Source organism: Podarcis pityusensis, assembly GCF_964106645.2.
Source record: "Podarcis pityusensis genome assembly, chromosome: 16".
In the NCBI taxonomy this organism is placed as follows: domain Eukaryota; kingdom Metazoa; phylum Chordata; class Lepidosauria; order Squamata; family Lacertidae; genus Podarcis; species Podarcis pityusensis.
In genome coordinates, this window is record NC_138041.1 from 14,175,621 (window position 1) to 14,196,273 (window position 20,653).

At 47.6% G+C, this 20,653-nt stretch overlaps 1 protein-coding gene across 1 annotated transcript; it reads right to left on the minus strand.

Annotated features, from left to right (window-relative positions):
• Positions 1-754: 754 nt before the first annotated feature.
• LOC308465698 (actin-related protein 2-like) lies at positions 755-18,611 on the minus strand. The gene is made up of 9 exons (XM_080985803.1): positions 18,454-18,611; positions 11,026-11,136; positions 8,895-9,110; positions 8,206-8,278; positions 5,854-5,990; positions 4,256-4,405; positions 2,689-2,834; positions 1,219-1,351; positions 755-1,034 (listed from the first exon to the last, which is right to left on the minus strand). The coding sequence occupies exons 1-9, from the start codon at positions 18,499-18,501 to the stop codon at positions 864-866; spliced, it is 1,185 nt and encodes a 394-aa protein (XP_080841929.1). The 5' UTR covers positions 18,502-18,611; the 3' UTR covers positions 755-863.
• Between the last annotated feature and the right edge of the window lie 2,042 nt (positions 18,612-20,653).

Here is a 20,653-nt window from a genome sequence, read left to right on the forward strand (position 1 = left end):
CTCGCTTGATCTACCCTCACCAATGAAAGGAGTGTTGCTGAACCTGGAAACAAGTCAGAAACAATTGTGGTGTGCATGTTCCATCACTGAAGCCTACAACTGGTGGGTGTGTGTGAGGGGGGGGGGGTGTCACCGCCCTTACACAATCCTAAAATCATAGCCACTTGAAAGAGTAGTCTTTAGAAAACTCAGAATACACAAGTAAAATAGATTTCTCCTTATAATTATTCTCTGGCTTGGTAATGAAGCCAAAGCTGTGCAGTTCAGCTACACTTGAGGGAAGACGACAGCATGGGAAAGGAATGAGATGTGAGATGTTTGCAGGGAGCAGAGGGAAAGCGAAGACTTAGGCCAGCAGTCAAGTGCTGCCGCCCCCACCCTGCCAAACTCTCCCTGATCCCATGCTTAAGCATATGATCTCACAGCCATGAGGTCTGGACACTTGCTTCCTTTCCATTAAAGCGAAAGAAGGGAGGATGGGAATGGATGGATTTCCCTGAGCAAACATTTGCAGCATGTGCTGCACAGGAGATAATGTGGAGTGTGAAACTTGCAAGAGGTGGAGAATACTGACCTTTGGCCCCTAAACATGTGCGTCCCCCACCCCAGTGTGGGTGGGGAGAAGCTCTTTCCTGTGTGATGGGGCTTGCTCCTGTAAGCTCCATGAGGACAATGAACTTGGGAAAGCAAGGAAGACAATAACTAGATGCTTGGAATGCTTCTCCTATTTTCCCCAAACAGGATATTTGTTTAAAAAAAGATTATTTCACTGACCCACCCACATCCTGCACAGTGGTGGCTCAACAGAATAAGAAATTGGGCTGGAATGCATCAGGGCAAGGGAAATGGAAAGAGGGGGGGTCCTATCGCACAGTCACCCCCAACTTCTCTAAGATGCGGACCCCCTTCTCGAGATATTCAGACCGTTGCAGCCAAAAGGTATCCTTGTCTTTCATGATGTCTGCGAGCACTGCCCCTCCCAAGAAGACCATGTGCTTCCGGCGGGGAGGGTCCTCAATGCGAATCTTGAATTTCTGGAAGAGAGAGAGAAAAAAGGGGGGGGGTTAAAAGAAAGCAAACAGCAAGGAACCTGCCACCTCCACTCACTGTTGTGTCTCTCCCCAGTTTGACTAGATCCCTCCTCCCCTCGGAGAGGCCACTAGGGGGCAGCAGCTCCATGCCCCATTACAGCACCCCCCAAACAACCCCCCAACTCACCGATAACTTTTCCACATCCCCCTTCAGCACCCGTTCCAGGTACAGCTGTTTGATCTCACGCTCCAGGCGGGAAGGCAGTCCTGGGTACATTGTGGAACCCCCAGAAAGCACAATGTGTTTGTAAAACTCAGCCCTATGATAATATAAAAGGGGGGGGGGTAAGAGGAGAACTGTAATGCTTTTATATCTAAGAAGAGGGGAGAAAGAGACAGTCACAGCCGGCCGGGTCCCCACTGAAATTTCTCACTAGAGCAAGCTGGTGATTGAGGAAAGCCGCCTCTGCCCACCTGTCATAGAGAGAACAAGTGGGGACCTGCAGCAAAATGTTGCAGTGCAGAGTGCTCCTCTTCACTGAGACCAATTTACAGCCATGCCCTTTCTCAGGAGATTCCATTCCTTCCCCCCTCCCTGTTTTCTTTGCCAAATGACTCAAATTCCTGTTCAAGGTTGCAGTTAGCCACCCATATCCTTTCCCATCATACAATCAGTCAGTATTCTGTCCCTACTAAACATGCTTAAGTCCTTCACGGGGCTATTAGGAGTTCTCCCACCCACACCTTTAAGGCCTTTGTCCAAAAGGGTCCCCCCGCCCTTTGTACTTCTGAATTTCTTAGGATTTTCCCAAACAGATACCTCCCCCCAAAGTGCATGCATGGGACTGTTTTGTCTACCACATGCAACGACATGTACAGTCTGAACATCAGGAGAAGTTGTTGTTGGCAGCTGTCTGTCTCGAGACAACGGAGTGCGCCTCCGGGGGTGAAGTCAAACCACTGCATTAGCAGCACCGCAGTGACCTCCCCGGGGCACAAAGCTTGGGCAGTGTGTATGGAGGTCCTGGGCTGTCCAGGCAACAAGGCCCCCTTCTCAGCCTCTCTGATGTGGTCCAAAGGAAGTAGAGCAAGATGTTTGGCCCCAGCCTGGCTGCAGGAGTTGCCGGAAGGAGGCATACAAGGCGCCATCCGACTGTCTCAGGGACTCCACTCTGGATTTGTGCAGGATTTAATCTTTAGCCTTTTCTTCTCCAGAAGAAGAAGAAGAGGAGTTTGGATTTGATATCCGGCTTTATCACTACCCTAAGGAGTCTCAAAGCAGCTAACATTCTCCTTTCCCTTCCTCCCCCACAACAAACACTCTGTGAGGTGAGTGGGGCTGAGAGACTTCAGAGAAGTGTGACTGGCCCAAGGTCACCCAGCAGCTGCATGTGGAGGAGCGGGGAAGCGAACCCGGTTCACCAGATTACGAGTCCACCGCTCTTAACCACTACACCACACTGAGGGACCAGAAGAGGTCCCTCAAGAGAGTGGAGGCTTAGGATCAGAGTTTTCCTTCTCTTAGATGGGCTACCTTCCCAGGCTGACAAGCCCCATCACCCACATTTGGGTCAATTCAGAAACATATTCCTAAAGTCTGTCCCACGTTAACCTCTAGAGATGCCCCCCACATCCTCCTGGGCAACGCCCCCCTCACCGGGTGTCGATATCCGCTGCCTGGATGGTGTTGAAGAGGAGCTCAGCCACACCAACTCCTTCCACGTTGATGAGATGGGGCTGGAACAGGGCCTCAGGGGCCTCAAAGCGCTCGCCCCCGACTTTGATCACCCGTCCATCCGGAAGCTGTAGGGGCGAAACAAGAAAGGGTGACACTAGTAGGCTGTGGGGCATGTCCCCCTCCTCTGCCTTCCAGCCAGGGGAAGAAAGAGGCATGAGCAGAGACCAAAGACACATTCCAGCCAGGCAAAAACATTCATGGAGGGAAGAGTCTTCAGGACCAGATGGAGGAGCCTGAAAAGCCACATTCGCCCCCACTTCCACTCCTGATCTAATTTACGGCCCCTGCCACAATCACTTTGCAAACATGATCTTCCCCTTTCTCTGCTCCTCGTTCCATTCATTCGACCTGTAAGGTCACTGAAATCATCTGGGGAAATTTTCCTCACGGACAACAGGGCAGTGACTTGAGAAGGGGCATTTCCCACCCCTGGTTACATGAACAAGCTTCCTGCAAAAACACATCCTTTAGCCTGGGCTTTCCCTGATTCCTAAGATTGCACTTTGTGATTCCTGAATTCCTGCTTTTGTAATACTGTTTTGACTGGGTTTTATACTGTAAATTTTATATGCCGCTTAGAGATCTTAGAACATTAAGTGGTTTAGAAATACTTTTTAACTACAGTGGTACCTTGGTTTTTGAACAGCTTAGTTGTCAAACAAATCGGAACTCAAACGCCACAAACCTGGAAGTAAGCGTTCCAGTTTGTGAACATTTTTCGGAAGCCGAACATGCTCCGTTCTGAGTGCCACACTTCTGTTTTGAGTGATACGTTGAGGTCTGTCGGATGGTGAGTCCCGAGCACCCACGCAACATGGAGGTGATATTTGGAGCTTATCTTTGCCGCTTTTATTTTTGCTACTTATTTTGTGCTTTTGTTTTTGCGGCTTTTTTGGTTAATTTGTTATTGTGACTGTATGGAACCTAGCTCAGCTACTGATTGATTGATTGATTGATTGATTGATTGATTGTGTGACTGTTAATTCATATTAAATTGTTGTTTTAGGAGTTGTTTTCAAAAGCCTGGAACGGATTAATCCATTTTGCATTACTGCGTGCCTTGTTTTTAGAACGCTTTGGAAGTCAAACGGACTTCCAGAACAGATTAAGTTTGAGAACCAAAGTACCACTGTATAGAAATTTTAAATAGATAAATTTATATTTATCAATTTCAGAGCAGGGGGTGGCATGGCTCGGGACATCCCCTGGGGCAGCCCTTAAACTGTGGAATTCTCTCCCGAACAGAGATGGGTCAGACACACTCGTTCTACAGTTTTTGTAGCATGCTGAGATGCATTGAGATGCTCTGGGCTTTGACAACCAAGTTATATATATGCTTTAGGACCAATCCTATCCTTCTAACTCATTTAAACTGGTTGCAATATTTTATACAGTTAACATTCTTGTAACTCATCCTAGGGCTCTTATGGTGAAGGACAGGCAAGAAATCCCGCCAACAGTAATTAATAACTCAGCTAATAATTACCGTATAGGACTCCACGAGCACGGTCGTCTCTTGAGCTAGCTTTTGCTCCTGCTCAATGTTGTAGCCGACGTAGCACAGCTTCTCCTTCATCATCCTGACCGTCTCAAAGTCAGCCGAGTGGTTAAAGGCATATCCACGCAGCAACAAGAGCTGTCAAAGCAGAAAACCATCAGTTGCATTGTATCAGCTGTCATTGCTAATGGCTTCCACCCACCCCTTGCAAAGCATCCTGGGAATATTTCATGGCGAAGGTGCTGAAAAACTTCTGTCAAGGATTCTTAAGCGCGCACACACTCACCCCTGAAGCACTCTGCCCACCTCACATTCCTAGAAACTAAATAAATAAATGGGGCGTATTGACTTGCCTTCTTGAGAGATGGTGGAGGCACATACACACACCCCACAAAAGTATAGGCACAGCCTCTGTGTAACAAACACACAATTCTAAACCTATCTTTTTCCAGCAAGGAAGGTGTTCAAGAAGGAAAGTGTTGATAACAAGAAGGCAAAAGTTTCTGTACTTAGGAAATAATGGTCTCTGACACTGTCAATTCGTAACACACTCCATTATAGTTAAATTAGTCAAGTTAGGAGAAATAGAAACAAAACTAGGCCAGTGTGAAAGGTGGGGGAGTAAAACTAAGGAGGCAATGCACCTCCCCACCCCTGGCCAAAAAAACCAACAACACCCCACCCAGCCCAGTGAGATTTGGGCACGCTCAATAGCCACAAAATGCCAGTTGCAAAAGAAAAATGGGGGGAAATGGAAAAGGGAGAGGGGTTGGAAGGATCTACTTATCAATGAAGATAAACAAAGATCCACACTTTTGGAGAACTGTGTTCACTATTAGTATATAGGATAGCTAGAAATATAAAACCTCCACACAGAGAGGCAGCAGAGCAGTACAGCTCCCGCCAATAGCATACTCATAGTAGTGAGTGCCAACAAAATTGGCATCATATAGAATTGAAGAGTTGGAACTATGAGGATCCTCTAGTTTTCCAAACCTTCCATGTTGGCGAGGCACTTTTTAGATGTGCATCTTTTTGTGACACAATAATTCCGTTTTACTAGCAAACCGGAGGTTAAACAAACCCCTTTCCAGCCACAAGCAGAGTGCTGGGAGTGTTCACGCAAAACACCTACAGACTGCAGCCGACACACGTGGCATGACACGGTTTAGAAAGCTCTGATCTAGTCCAACCCCCCTACAAGGGCCCAAGGGGGAAGCAGGTTTTGAAATACATCCTCAAAAACAACAGGAGGAGGACTGAGCATGTCTGTAGCTGTGGAATGTTAAGTACTGGCTACAAATGGAACATGATGGGTGGTGTGTTTGTGTGAAATGGCCTAGCTTATATTAGTACGCCGGTGGGGGAATCCTGGAGGGCTGATATTCTGAACAGGAGCACCTCCTGTTAGGAGGTGAGGTTACACAGCAGTATTTTGATACAGGCGCTCCCTACTTGCTGATACACAGGTCCTCCAGCTTCACGAAAGGGTTTCAGCAGATCCTGCTCACTCATTTCTTTGATGCCCTATGTGGCATCCCCCCACCTAGGGGAAGAAAGCCAGCGACGGCCTCTGCAGCCCTCACCTTGATGAGGTAGCGTGTGATGTCACGCCCCGCTATGTCCAGCCGACGGGTGAGGTGGGGCAAGGAGAAGCCCTCGTAGACTGGGCAGATGTGGGTGACACCGTCCCCAGAGTCTACCACCACGCCTGTGAGAAGGCCTGAAAAAAAGGTTTTCATATTAATTATGGCAACAGACTGTTTCAGTAGCATTTTCAAAGTGTACAAACCTCTTCACACAGTGTGTGTGTATCTAATTTTTACAACAACCCTGCAAGGTGGCCATCAAGGAGAATTACAGTGGTACCTCGGGTTAAGTACTTAATTTGTTCTGGAGGTCCGTTCTTAACCTGAAACTGTTCTTAACCTGAAGCACCACTTTAGCTAATGGGGCCTTCTGCTGCCACTGCGCTGCCGGAGCACAATTTCTGTTCTTATCCTGAAGCAAAGTTCTTAACCTGAAGCTCTATTTCTGGGTTAGCGGAGTCTGTAACCTGAAGCATATGTAACCTGAAGCGTATGTAACCCGAGGTACCACTGTATTATCCCCAAGCTTCAGAGAGAAGGCCAAAGCTGAGATAATTTTAGATTGCCTAAGGCCACCTTTGGAGTTCATGGAAGAGGCAAGAATTGAACCGGGTTTGTGTGTGTGTGTGTGTGTGTGTGTGTGTGTGTGTTAAACAAAAGTCTAAGCAGGAATCGAAATATGTACTGGCCTGAAGACAAGCCAGCTGACCTTGCCAGCCAATCAAGACACACCCAGCTCTATAAAACCATTTCGTTCCGCAGTCTCTTTGCACTGAATGGCAATGCAGACTCTTGGTATTACAATTTATCTTTAAATATACGTATATTAATATGTTAAACATCATTTTCCCCTAGATAAATATATTACTAATTATCTCTAAAATCTCAGCTTTAAATGTTTAAATGTTTGCTTGAAAAAATATATAAATATGTATACATTAATTTCCTATATAGCAGCAAACAATTGACTTTAAATCTGTTATATCTATTATTTTATATATACACAACAATCTTGTCTAATGCCCTAATTAGCCAGGCTTCACACTCTGACATGGGGGTGGGGGGAACCCCAGCAGCCTCCTCCCCTGGGCCTGCCCAGATACCAGAATTTCTTTTATTTGAAGAGTTGGCAGCATTTGCTAACTGCAGCGTGAACTCTGCTAGCAAAACCTTTGAAAACAGCTTGCAAGCCAACAACAGATCGACAGAAGAAAAGGATCTGGAACATTGTGGTCATGAATAAAATCACCAGTTACAAACTGTTATGGGGAGGGAAAGTACACTCAGTGCAGACTTTTCAAAGGAAGCTGGATACCAACGGGAACTGATACCAACCAGGTGAATGGGTGAGACAAATTTTCACTTCTAAAAGTGCTTCTTGCTAGGGGCTTATATTGCAATCTCAGCAGCCTTTGTACGCAGTTTTACATGGGGTCCACACAACATCATCATCAACATGCCAGCCCATACTTTCATTAAATTAAATGTCATAGTTCAGTGGTAGTGTGCAGGCTGTTCATGTATAACGCCCAGATTCAATCCCCAATGACATCTCTCCCAGTCTCCTACCTGAAACACCCAGAGAGCTGATGTCCATTGCAGACAACATTGATTTAGATCATGGGTAGGCAAACTAAGGCCCAGGGGCCGGATCTGGCCCAATCACTTTCTAAATCCAGCCTGTGGACAGTCTGGGAATCAGCGTGTTTTTACATGAGTAGAATATGTCATTTTATTTAAAATGCATCTCTGGGTTATTTGTGGGGCATAGGAATTTGTTCATTTCCCCCCCCCTCAAAAAAAAATTCCTATGCCCCACAAATAACCCAGAGATGCATTTTAAATAAAAGCACATTCTATTCATGTAAAAACACGCTAATTCCCGGAACATCCGCGGGCTGGATTGAGAAGGCGATTGGGCCGGATCTGGGCCCCGAGCCTTAGTTTGCCTACCCATGTTCTAGAGCAACAGAACACTGTGACGAGTGCCAGAGCGCACAGAAATACCGTTTACCTTCCGGCCGCAGTGCTACCTATTTATTTACTTGCACTGGTGTGCTTTCCAACTGCTAAGTTGGCAGGAGCTGAGATAGAGCAACGGGAGCTCACTCCGTCGCGGGGATTTGAATTGCCGACCTTCTGATAGGCAAGCCCAAGAGGCTCTGTGGTTTAGACCACAGCGCCACCCGCGTCCCCTTTATGATTAACAGGACACAGATTGGGAATTAATACAATGTCTCCCTTAAACAATAAAACATGTGGGTCTTCCAAAAGATTTAACATGCATTAATACCATACCACTGCTTAACTCCTGGCCTCTCCCATCACACACCCCAGCCTCCGACTTACCTTGGGCGTAGAGGGTCAGCACTGCCTGGATAGCGATATAGACTCCTTCAAACTGGTATGTCTCAAACATCACCTGTGTTGCAAGGGGAAATGGGCAATGAGCATTCGTTCTACAAGTCTCAGCCACCCCTAGACTTCCTGGCTATTCCCAAGTCCATACAGTGGTACCTCGGGTTACGTACGCTTCAGGTTACAGACGCTTCAGGTTACAGACTCCGCTAACCCAGAAATAGTACCTCAGGTTAAGAACTTTGCTTCAGGATGAGAACAGAAATCGTGCGGTGGCGGCACGGCGGCAGCGGGAGGCCCCATTAGCTAAAGTGGTGCTTCAGGTTAAGAACAGTTTCAGGTTAAGTACGGATCTCCGGAACGAATTAAGTACTTAACCTGAGGTACCACTGTATTTCAATAGCCGCCAAGACCAGCCCCACTTACAGAACACAAGTTACCCAACCTCTCCCCAGGTTTCCTTATTTTTTATATTATTATAAAGTACACAAGAGGACCCAGGACCCTGCCTCAAGGAGCTTACAAAACTCTGCGGCCTATCTCGCTCCTGCTGCAACAGATCCCATCACACTGATCCAGCCTCACATCTTGCAGGGATGGTTTGATGAACTCGTTTCTCACACCCCTGCTCTGGGACCCCGGCTTCTCCAAAGCTCCTCTGCTAATAACATCCCACCTACCTCAATGATCTTCTCCCGGTTCTTGGTGGGGTTCATGGGGGGCTCGGTAAGCAGGATCTTGCAGTTGCGGGGGTCGACATTGAGCTTCTCGGGCCCAAAGGTGTAGTCCCACAAGTACTTCATGTCGTCCCAGTTGCGCACGATCCCGTTCTCCATGGGGTAGTTCACCTCCAGCATAGAGCGCAACTCGCTGGCTTCATCTCCCACCATGAGGTCCTGGCACGGGAAAGAGAAACAAAATTCAATTCTAACAACTTGGGGCCAGCTCATCTATGAGATCACCTTACCCTGCCCCCATGTGCCCACTCGACCGCGCCAATTGGCGAAATTGGCCCTGCCACAGGTGACACATAATATCCGCATTTGTAAGAACTCGATCGTTTGACGTGGCAGCGCCTGCAACTTGGGAATTCCCTGCCTATTGAGAGGAAGCAGGAACCTTCCATGTACTCTTTTCAGACCTGCTAAAGACGTTTTTGTTTAGTCAGGCCTACCCAGACACCTAGAAAGCTGAGGTAATCTTAATCTATTTTAGTGTTTTGTATGTTTTTGTATGTTTTTGTATGTTTTTGTATGTTTTAGTGTTTTGTATGTTTTGTATGTTAAGTATGTTAATCTGTTTTAGTGTTTTGTATGTTTTTTGTTTTGTATGTTTTTAAGTATGCTTGTCATTTTTTCTTGATTTTGCTGCTTTTCTTGATTTTGCTGCTTTTTACAATCAAGTGGCATATAAAGTTAAATAAATAAATAAATAGTTATGCTGCTGGGCTACAGCTATACACCTGCGTGTGCAATACATGAGCCCCCATGCCATGTCATCACAGAGCATAATCAGCCTTCAGATCATGGCCAAAACTTGGGCTCCCTTCACACAAACAGGTATCAAACTCCAACTAACAGTGTGGAGTTAGATTGTTGGACCATATAAACAAGCATACAAACCCTCAGGGTGACTTTAACTCCAATACTGTTCTTGCAGTGGGTGAGTTATATGCCACTCCCGCCAGTTGTAGTAACTATAGTTACACACACTCTCAGGAGTGCTAAAAATTCTATATTTGAAGCTTCCAGGGCCTCTCAGTAACTTTATGGCAGGGCTGGGGAACATTTTTTCCAATGGAGGGCCTGCAGGCTTTCTAAGCACTCTACAATTGCTCAGCTGTTTCTTTTTTTCTCTCTTTTAAAAAAATAGTTTTTATTGGGGGGGTTTTGTGTTACAAAGCAAACAGATAAACAGGGAGCGTTACATCTATTGTCTTGACTTTCAATTCTTAAGTCTTTTTCACAAGATCGTTTACATTTGGTGAAAAACATTTCTGTCATTGACATCTTGCAGTTGGGGGCAAAGGGAGGGGGAGATGGACTGGGGAAATTGTTCTTTCATTCTATTGCCTGTTCTTAGTATAGGGGGAGTTGTGTAAGCATCACATTTGTTTGTTTGTTTGTGTGTGTGTGTGTGTGTGTGTGTGTGTGTGTGTGTATATATATATATAGATATATAGATATATAGATATTGTGAGAGGTTAGGGGTTCCCAAGCTTGGTTGGTTGTGTTTAGTTGATTGCGGTGTGGTTCATTTGTGTGAGGGAGGAAGGCTAGGTTGTTGGGTCAGGTGAGCCGTATTGATTTGTATGCAGTTGGAGGGGATAATGTTGCGTATGTAATAAAGGGGAACCACACTGAGGTCCTTGTCCTTGTGCTAGTTTGAGTTTGTTGGTTAACTTTATAGTAACTTTCCCGTTATTTTTTGGTACCAGTGGTCTATGTTCACTCCTGATAGGTCCTTCCAGTTATGATATTTCTACCTGCTGAGAGTAAGTGACTTATGAGTTCCTTGTGTGTGTATGTTGTTGTCCTGGGAGATATTTAATAAGGCAAGTTCTTGCACAGCTGTTTCTCTACCTCTTGCAAACACATGAAACAGAAGAGGAAGCAATACCTAGAGCAGAAGCCTAGAGAGCAAGAGTGGGTCCCTAACATCTGAAATGCTGAGGGCCACATGAAATTAGGCAGAGGGCCATTGGTTCCCCACCTTATCCATTACAGAATAAAAAACAGCCCTCCACCCCCAACCGCATTTGACTGGCCTCACCACACACACTGAGATCTGAGGCCCACAGACGCTACTCACCTTGATCTCAATGTTGCCAACTTTGGCGGTGGAGCGGATGATAGGGCGGCCCACCAGAGCTGGGAAAATGTGCTCCGGGAAGTTTGACCCAGCAAAGCCACATTTTACAAACTGCAGGGAAAACGGGGGGGGGGGGGGGAGGAGAAAAAAACAATGGTTGAGAGTAATTCAAGCATGGAAGAATGACACAGTGGGTAGGGGAGCCAGGGGTGTAGGAAAAGGGTTGGTTCTATAGGACTCCTTTGTGGGCATTATTATTTAAGTTCATTCTTACAACAACCTTGGGAGGGAGGTCAGTAGTATTACCATCACCGTAATGTATTTGGGAGTGCAAAGGCTGGCTTATGATGCAAATGAGCAGCAACCACAATTTTCAAACTGGGGACTTTGCGGTTCCACTATTCTGCCTCTCTGCATTGCCAATACTTCTGCTGCCTCCGAGTTCTAGGATTATCAGAGATGGAGCAAAACTTATCTCTATCAGTTTTCTACACACTACACTCCAGAATGCATTTTTCCTTTTAGCCCTTTATTTTTAAAGTGTTGTTCACACACACACCCCAACTCACAGGGACATTGCTCCATTCCCTTGATAATTTTTGCATTTTTCATAGCCTAACAGCGGGGGTTTGAAGTAACTGCATTTTCTGAGCACCCTTTAAAACACAGTCTCATACACTATGCATTGCAGTAATCTAACCTGGAAGCTACCAAGCTTCATATTCATCCAAAGTTATTGGCAAAACTGACACGGCAGCAAGCCCATTTCCCACGCAACTAGCAAAAGGATCACAATCCAAAGAACTTCCTGAAGGGAAATCTTTAATGGAACAGGGCAAGTTTATATGAGTGTTGGAGATATGCATCAGTCCTAGCCAGCATGGCCAACAGTCATCGAATCATAGAACTGTAGGGCAATCCAGGAATGTCTGAAAAAGAATCCTTGACAGATGGCCATCCCTCTGCTTAAAAACCTGTAATGAAACAGAGTCCACTACCTTCTGAGGTAGCCCATTCCACTGTTAAACAGCTCTTCCCATCAGAAAGTTCTCCCTAATGTTTAGTCAGAATCTCCTTTCTGGTAATTTAAACCCACTGCTTTGAGTCCTACTGTCTAGAGCAGCAGGAAACCAGATTGCTCCATCTTTCTTGTAACAGTGCTTCAGATATTTTATGCACCTTGTCCATGTCCTCGAGAATTACCAAGTGAAACCCATCAGATGCAACAGGACTAGACAATGTTCTAGGGTGGACACCCCTTCAGATTCATCTGCTGTAACAGCAAAGTGGTCTTTCTCTCTCCCCCCCCCCCCTTTCCAATGTGCTTGTGTTATGCAACACGCTCCGCAGCAGCTGTTTTTACAAGGCGCCCATAGTACTTTCTCAAAATCCCAGTTGTGCCCACTGGCCCCCAAAGGTGGCCAACCCCTGGTTTAAAAGGGGGGGGGGTATGTGTGTGTGCGAGAAAAGGCCAGCCTGAGAAGCTGCTCTGCTTGCCTGCTAAAGGCCTCTGGTTCTGGGCTGGGAAATGTGCCCTCAGACTAGACTGAGGAAACCAAACTGCAAAGGGGGAAGTGGAGAGGCAGGAAATGAAATGGCCAAATATGACTCACGGCAGAACAAACAGGCAACCAAGGAGGAAGTTGCTTGCACACCAAGAGCTCCAGAAATCTGCAGGCCCAAAACGAAGGGCGGGAGCATGGAGGCCTCTTTCTCCTGCTGAACTTTGCTACCAAGGGCTACTACCTCTGGCTGCCATGGCAGTTCTCCTGAATCCATGCAGGCAACAAAAACGAGCGGGGAAGGGCCGCAGCTGAGCAAAAGAGCACTTCTTTTGCAGGCAGAAAGCCTCAGGTTCAGTATCCAGCATCTCCACATAGGGCTGGAAGAGCCCCCTGCATGAAACCCCAGAGATCTACTTCCAGTCACTGTAGATCAGGGGCCGCCAACCTGGCACCCATGGGCACAGTGACACTCACAAAAGCTTTCACTGGTGCCCCTGGGCAGGTCCCCCAGATTCTGAGCTTCCATTTTTATTTTTAAAGTAAGCATCTAGCCCTCCTAGGAAGTCATGGGACAAAATGTGCAGGTGCCTTCTAAGTGATTTCCGTGAAATCAGGGTGTGGTGTAGCCACCTTCTATATTTCCCCTGCTACTGAGGAATGCCCCCATTGCTCCTAGACAGCAACTCTGTGTGTGTGTGTGTGTGTGTGTGTGTGTGTGTGTGTGTAAAAAATCAATATTGCGCTATCTCCACAATCAGTGCCAGCAGGACACAGTTTACTTCCCTGCTGGTAAGCATAAGGTTGTTGGAGGTGGCTGCCTTTCTAATTTTGCGTTTTGCCACACTTCCCGTGGCAGCCATTTTGTGCTATGCCATGCCCCCTCCGCGGAAGCCATTTTGTGACAGGCGCCCCCTGCTCTCCCTCCAAAATTTGAAATGTGCTCACTTGTCCAAGAAGCAACTCCTGCTGTAGGCAAAACTGAACCAGATGGAATGAGGGAATGACTCAGTATAGGGCAGCTTCCTAAATTCCTGTTTCTATATTAACCTTTATGCAGCTAATGGTTTGGCTGCTGAAATTTCTCAACCAGAAATTCAACACAGAAGCAGAAGGCTTTGTCAGAGGGTGGAGGCCAACCCTCCCACAGAGCATAGTCCTCATCCAGAGCATTACAGGTCCGACCCCCAGCATCACCATATAGGGCTGGGGAAGTTTCTGCACCTGGAACCCTGTAGAGACACTGCTACTCTGCATAGACAGCACTCAACTAGGTAGACCAATGGTCTGATTCTGTACAAGGCAGCAGCTTCTTATGAGACTTTTAATCTTATTAAAACATGGATTCGAGCCCCTTGTTGGGCAAGAGATTCCTGCTGCACTGACCCTTGTGTCCGCTTCAACAGTTCTATGATTCTATTTTCCTATCTAAATCAGCCTGTTATTCAAAACCATGAGGACTGGAATCTTACTCTTAGGGGAAGGCCCGTAGCTCATTGACAAGACCCCCTGTTTTTCCCAGGTTCAATTCCCGTTGGCATCTCCACATAGGGCTGTGGGACACCGCTGCCTAGAGAGCTGCTGCCAGTCAGTGTTGACAATACTGAGCTACATGGATCAATAGCCTGACTCAATATAAAGCAGAGCTCGCTACGTTTATAAACACTTCCCCTCCCCCTCTCTTTCTCTCTTATTTTCCGTTTAGAAATTAAAAACTGCCAAGATCATGGAATAAGTAGGCTCCCTGCACACTGATCTCCCAGCCAGTTTCTTTTGAGTTATGTTCAGCAGGCGGGGGAATGAAGTGGGTTTGGGAACAAAAAAGCAATGGAAAGCTGAGAGGACATGTGGGGGTGGCTTTGTTACCCACAGGGCTTTGCTGCAAATCACCGACAAAGCTGCGTTGAGAGGCAACTTTTTCCAGATTGCTGGAAAAGCTCAGTGCGTGCGCAAGTGCACACACCCTCCCAGCACGCTCTCCAAAGAACCTGCCATGTGTGCACACACACACACTTCTCAAAGGATGCATTGCTTTCCAAAAACCTTATATAGCCTCCTCAAGAGAACATTAATATACTGCGGACCTCAACCCCTGGCTGCTTATATCTCATGTCAAAGCACCAAATGTGGCCCTCCATGTCTCGCTATCTGGCCCTCAGAACTCTCTGTAGGCCACATCCATCACTGGCCCTGCTTCACGAGTGTTTTTCCTGCCTGGAAAGTGTCACTGAAACTAGCGTAGAAACTAGTCGACAGCACAAAAGTATGGCCCACTTTTGTCTCTGGCCCTGTAGGCCAGTTGGCATGTGGCTTTCAGAAGATTTCCCAGAAGCCTAAGAATCTTGCCCATTGAACTGTCTGCTGTGTTATCCATGCCGGTTAATCTTAATTTATGCTTAATCTTCCTGGTAAATCTGCATGTATGAAATCCCACAGGCACAGGGCAAGACAGAGAGATCTACAGGTCAGTCGGGTGTTGCCAGCAGCAAGACTGCAGCATGTGGAACGGCCCAAGAGAAAGGGGCTAAATCAGCCAGAGACCGGCCTTTTCTCCCAGGGATTTCAGGGTTGCCTACACTTCTTAAGAGGGGCAGGCTCACTTTGCAGGCAGAAGATTCCCAGTTCAATCTGGGGCTGAGAGAGACAGACGTCCCACTCTCAGTGAGTCACTGCCAGCCACTGTAAAAATGCTGAGCTTAAGGGACCAACAGCCTGACTTCAGTATAAATAAGGCAGATTGATATTTAAATCCGCCCTTCATTAGAAACTCAAGCACTGGAATCTTGCTTTCTGATTGGTGGAAGCTCAGAGGTAGAGTGGGACGCGGGTGGCGCTGTGGTCTAAACCACAGAGGCCAGGGCTTGCCAATCAGAAGGTTGGCGGTTCGAATCCCCGCAACAGGGTGAGCTCCCGTTGCTCAGTCCCAGCTCCTGCCTACCTAGCAGTTTGAAAGCACATCAAAGTGCTGGTAGATAAATAGGTACCGCTCCGGTGGGAAGGTAAACGGCGTTTCCGTGCGCTGCTCTGGTTCGCCAGAAGCGGCTTAGTCATGCTGTCCACATGACTCGGAAGCTGTACGCTGGCTCCCTTGGCCAAGAAAGCGAGATGAGCGCCGCAACCCCAGAGTCGGTCACGACTGGACCTCATGGTCAGGGGTCCCTTTTTACCTTTACTAAGGTAGAGCAGCTGCTTACTAAGCTCAAAGTACAAAACACCTGCAGTCCAAAATTCAATCCCCAGCATCTACAGGTAAACTCTGGAGTGTCACTGCCAGTCAGTGCAGTGAACACCGAGAAAGACAGACCAGTCCGTTTCCTATGTATGCATATGGGTGTCATGACATGCTGGAAACTGATTAAAACCGTGGATGGAGAGAGCTGGAGTCACCGTCCTTACCTGGGTGTTCACAGCATTATCCCACACCCACTAAGTCAATTATTTAGTGGCCTTGCCATGTAACAACACTTGTGAAATATGCAGCTTAAAATTTTTGAAAATATAGCTGAGGAAGACCAAAGCTCTGTGGTAAGAGCACCAGGTTTTGCGTGTGAAAGGCTCAATCCCTGGCATCTCCAGGTAGGAAATGTCCCTTGCTTGAAACCCTGGAGAGCTGCTGCCATTCAGTGCGGGCAGTATTGAACTAGATGGACCAGGGGCCTGACTCAGGACATGGCAGCTTCCTATGTTCCCCCTTGGACAGCAGTTTCCAGGTTCAACAGCACCTTGGGTAGACCATTTCTAGCACGATCATCCCCCTGAAATGTTTGGAAATCATAGAATTGTAGAGTCGGAAGGGACTAGTGTCATCTAGTCTAACCCCCTGCAATGCTGGAATACACGGGAATCGAACCCACAACCTTGGTATTGTCAGCACCATGTTCTAACCAAGGGAACTAACTCACAGGAGTATCTAGTCTTAAAACATTGCAACCACCTTTAGCTGGGGCTGATGGAAGTTGTATAGTTGGAACATCTGGCAGTCGCAGGTTGCTAGAGGCTGAATTACACCCTCCACAGCTGCATCCCTTAGCCTAAGGCTCTACAGCTCTGATCTCCAAACTGTTTTTATTTTATTTTTAAAACCCTAAAAGACTTACAAACAAATTTGGAGAAGGGTATCTATGTGGACTTTCCCACAGCTGTGCAGTTCCCCAATGAATTTCCTGTGTATCTAACCCCCATTCCCGCCATTAGGCCTAATTTCTGTATTAGTTTGTGGTCTACACTGTCTTGGTCATGTCGACAGAATGAAAGATGGCAGGATCTCCTATGGGGAGCTGGCTTCAGGCACCAGGCCTGTTGGCAAACCAGCTCTGAATTACAAAGATGTCTGCAAATGTGGCATGAAGGCTGGCAACATCAATCCCGCCATGTGGGAATCCCTTGCAGATGACCGCAGTGCTGGAGACATACGGTCAAGCCATACATCCACAGCAGTGACCAGAGGAGGAATGACTGCTGGGAGGAGAGCAGAGAGAAGAAACGCCCTGGGGCATCTGCAGCAGCACAACCGCATGTCTTCGTCTGCCCCAGCTGCAACAAAACATGTCTCTCCCCTGTCAGTCTCTACAGCCACAGCAGGCGCTGTAACTCTCCAATGGTTTGACTCCATCTCTGAAGGCACACTCCTCCACTGTCCCCCAAGACAGATGGATGCCGACCTTCCTCTTCTAGACTACTCCTTTCTCAACAACTGGCAGCTCAGAGCTTGAATGTATGGCCTGCACTTAAATTTAAACTGAATTATAAAAATCGCAGCAACAGCAAAAGATTTGTGTTTGGAGGAGCAAATGATAGTTGTGACCAAGACAAGGGCCACAATGGGTAACCTTTGATTTGGGGGGTGGGGATCCCAAGCCAGAGACAAAAGTAAGCAGACCAACAAATGATAAATTTTACCTTTCTACAATAGGCTGAGGAGACAAAAGTAAACAGACCAACAAATGGTAAATTTTACCTTTCAACAATAGGCTGGTTTTTAACACACACTCCTTTCTGTCCTTCATTCAGACAGGCAAGAGTCATTATCAAAGTTCATTCAAACCAGAAAAAGCACTCAATCAAGGCCCGCGAGGGGTGTGGCCTGGGGAGAGGCCTGAGGGCCGGACGCAGAAGTTTACAGGGCCACATTAAACTCCTGGCTTAAGGGGTTAGAGATCTTCACATTCTGCTTTCACACAATAGGTCATTATGTCACAGTCACAGAATGAGGATCACAGACTCCAGGGTGAAATCCAGGTCCCTAACTGATCTGGCTGAGCTAATCCAGTCCTTTATCCCCCAAGGAGTACACTGGTTAAATATGAAGCCCCTACCTGCATGGCCAAAGGTCAGCCATGCTGGGAGCTGTAGTTCAACAACACCCTGCCTAGAAGCTACACTCTTTTCCCTGGAAGGCCACCAGCTTCATCTTTCCAGATGTATTTGGGGATGACCATACTCACTATTTTGCGACGAGGTGGTGGGCCCTACAAAACTCAAAAACGAATGCCCTCCTGGGGTTCGACAGCGATGTCTCCAGGGCGCTCTGCACGTCCCCAGAGGCGCTCTTGCTCTTTCATTTCATAATCTCGAGCGCTTTCCAAATCTGCACGAACGGCTACATGGTTGCAACAACCTCGCAAGGGAGGCAAGCCCCAATATTGTGGGTCAAAACCTTGATGCTGCCCGAGGTCTCCCCGGGAGTTGCGGCAAGATCCGAGGCGAGCTCATCCCCGGCAGAGAAAGGGAGCTGGCTAAATCGGAACAAAGCCCCGATTGTCGGGCGCTCTCGGAGGCAACCCTGGGACACTCGGACGTGTTACACACACGCATTCGCACATCCACACGTTAGCCCCTTGGAACAGGCGGTGACGATGCCCCGCCGCGCCCACCCGCCACGCCCAGCTCCCTGGCACACTCTTTCCGCCAGCGCTTGCACGCTCACCCCGGTGCCGTTGTCACAAACCACCACGCGGCGGCCCTGGCTGTCCATGGCAGCGGCGAGTCGATGCCGCCTGCGGGTCGCGGGTTCGAGGCCGGCAGCGCCTTGTCAAGTCGCAGCAGCCGCCGCCCTCTCCGGCTTCGCCCAGCAGCAGGAAGCGCCGCCGCCCGGGTTCGGGGCAGGGCCAGCGCACGGAGCAGGCGCCGGAGCAGGGAGGGAGCCAAGCCCCGTCCGTGATGCAACATCCTGGGCTGGGAGAGAAAGCCAGCCAGGGAGGGAGGGACCGGGAAGGGCCATGGAGAAGGGCGGAGAACCGGGCAGGAACCGGGGGCTTGCAGCCGCCCCGAGCAGGTAGATGCGTCGGAAATCGCGAGGCTTTTTGCGCATTTGCTCTTTCCCACTCTACACCTAGGAAAGACTCCACGGAAGCCGGCTTGTACCATTGGGCCATCTCACTCAGTAATTTTCTGGGTACACGGACCTGTAAAGTAGGTTTGGCTCAAAGGTAGGTAAGGATCTAAGAAGAGCTTGCAGGATAAGGTCCATCATAAGCATGATAGAATCATCATAGAATTGTGCAGGAATCTCAACTAGATCATCCATGGCTGATGGCCATCCTCTGCCTTAAAACCTCCAGTGAAGAAAAGTCCACCACCTTTGGGGGGAGTCCATTCCACAGCTGAACAGCTCTTCCTGTCAGAAAGTTATTCCCAATGTTGAGTCGGAATTTCCTTTGTTGTAACTTGAAGCCCATGGTTCAAGTCATACCCTCCGGAGCAGGGTGCATCTTCCATCTGACTCTTGACAGCCCTTTAGATACTTGACCATATCTCCTCTCAGTCTCCTCTTTGCCAGGCTAAACATACCAAATTCCCTCGACTGTTCCTCATAAAGCTTGGTTTCTAGACCTTTTATCATCTTGGTTGCCCTCCTCTGCACAGGTTTCAGCTTGTCAACATCCTTCTTAAATTGTGGTGCCCAGAACTGGACACAGTATGCCAGGTGTGGTTTGAACCAAGGCAAAATAGAGCGGGACTATGACTTCCCTTTAATCGAGATACAGTGGTACCTCGGGTTACATACGCTTCAGGTTACATACTCCGCTAATCCAGAAATCGTGCTTCAGGTTAAGAACTTTGCTTCAGGATGAGAACAGAAATCGTGCTCTGGCGGCACGGTGGCAGCAGGAGGCCCCATTAGCTAAAGTGGTGCTTCAGGTTAAGAACAGTTTCAGGTTAAGTACGGATCTCCGGAATGAATTAAGTACTTAACCTGAGGTACCACTGTATTGTACTTCTGTTGATGCAGCCTAGAACAGCATTAGCTATTTATTTATTTATTTATTTATTTATTTGCTGCATCACACTGTTGACTCATGCTAAGCTTGCGGTCTACTAAGACCCCTGGATCCTTTTCACATGTGCTACTGACAATCCAGGTGTTTCCCATCTTATATTTGTGCAGCTGGTTATTGCTGCCAAAGAGCAGAACCTTACCTTTGTCCCTATTGAATTTCATTTTGTTAGCTCATGCCCAGTTCTCCAATCTGTTAAGGTAATGAGCGTAGCCAGGGAGGTGGGGGGCAGCTGCCCCCCCATCAAGTAAATAAATAAAAATACTTAACTAACTGGTCAGTTGCGTTGCAGATAAGTTGGTTCTCCCCTCCCCCCCCAAGCCTGCCCCCCCAAATCCTGGCTATACACATGGTTAAGCTCATCTTGAATCCCAATATAGACAGAGTCCACAGAGACTTACTGTATACCCAAAGAGACAAGAAACCAAGAGATACTACAAGATTTCATAGATAAGCAGTGAGAGACTAAACCAGGGGTCTGCAACCTTTAAGACAAAAAGAGCCACTTGGACCCGTTTCCGAAGGAAAAAAAACTGGGAACCGCAAAACTCATCATTATAAAAATAACTTTTTTGTCACTTTTTTAAATTATTTTTTTGTTTGACCCCTCAGAATTACTCCTCCTCATAGAAATAAACGTTAAAGTAACAAGTTACCTTTGTGTGTGTGTGTGTGTTCTTCACTCCCCTTCAAAACAGTGACCAGCGTACATGCCCCCTTTCAATGCAGTGACCAGCATACATGCCCCTTACAATGTAGCGGGCGGGTGGGAAGGTGACGTCGGGACGGTGCGTGACTAACATACGCACTGCCCCCATGCGACGTCACAGCCAGTACAGCGCCCGCCAC

Excerpts from the sequence above, each read along its gene's own strand:
- LOC308465698 (XM_080985803.1), bottom strand. The coding sequence starts at position 18,501 with ATGGACAGCCAGGGCCGCCGCGTGGTGGTTTGTGACAACGGCACCGGG. Across the intron at positions 4,406-5,853 it reads TCACACGCTACCTCATCAAG|CTCTTGTTGCTGCGTGGATA; the intron begins GTGAGGGCTGCA and ends CTGCTTTGACAG. Across the intron at positions 2,835-4,255 it reads TGCTCGTGGAGTCCTATACG|CTTCCGGATGGACGGGTGAT; the intron begins GTAATTATTAGC and ends TCGCCCCTACAG.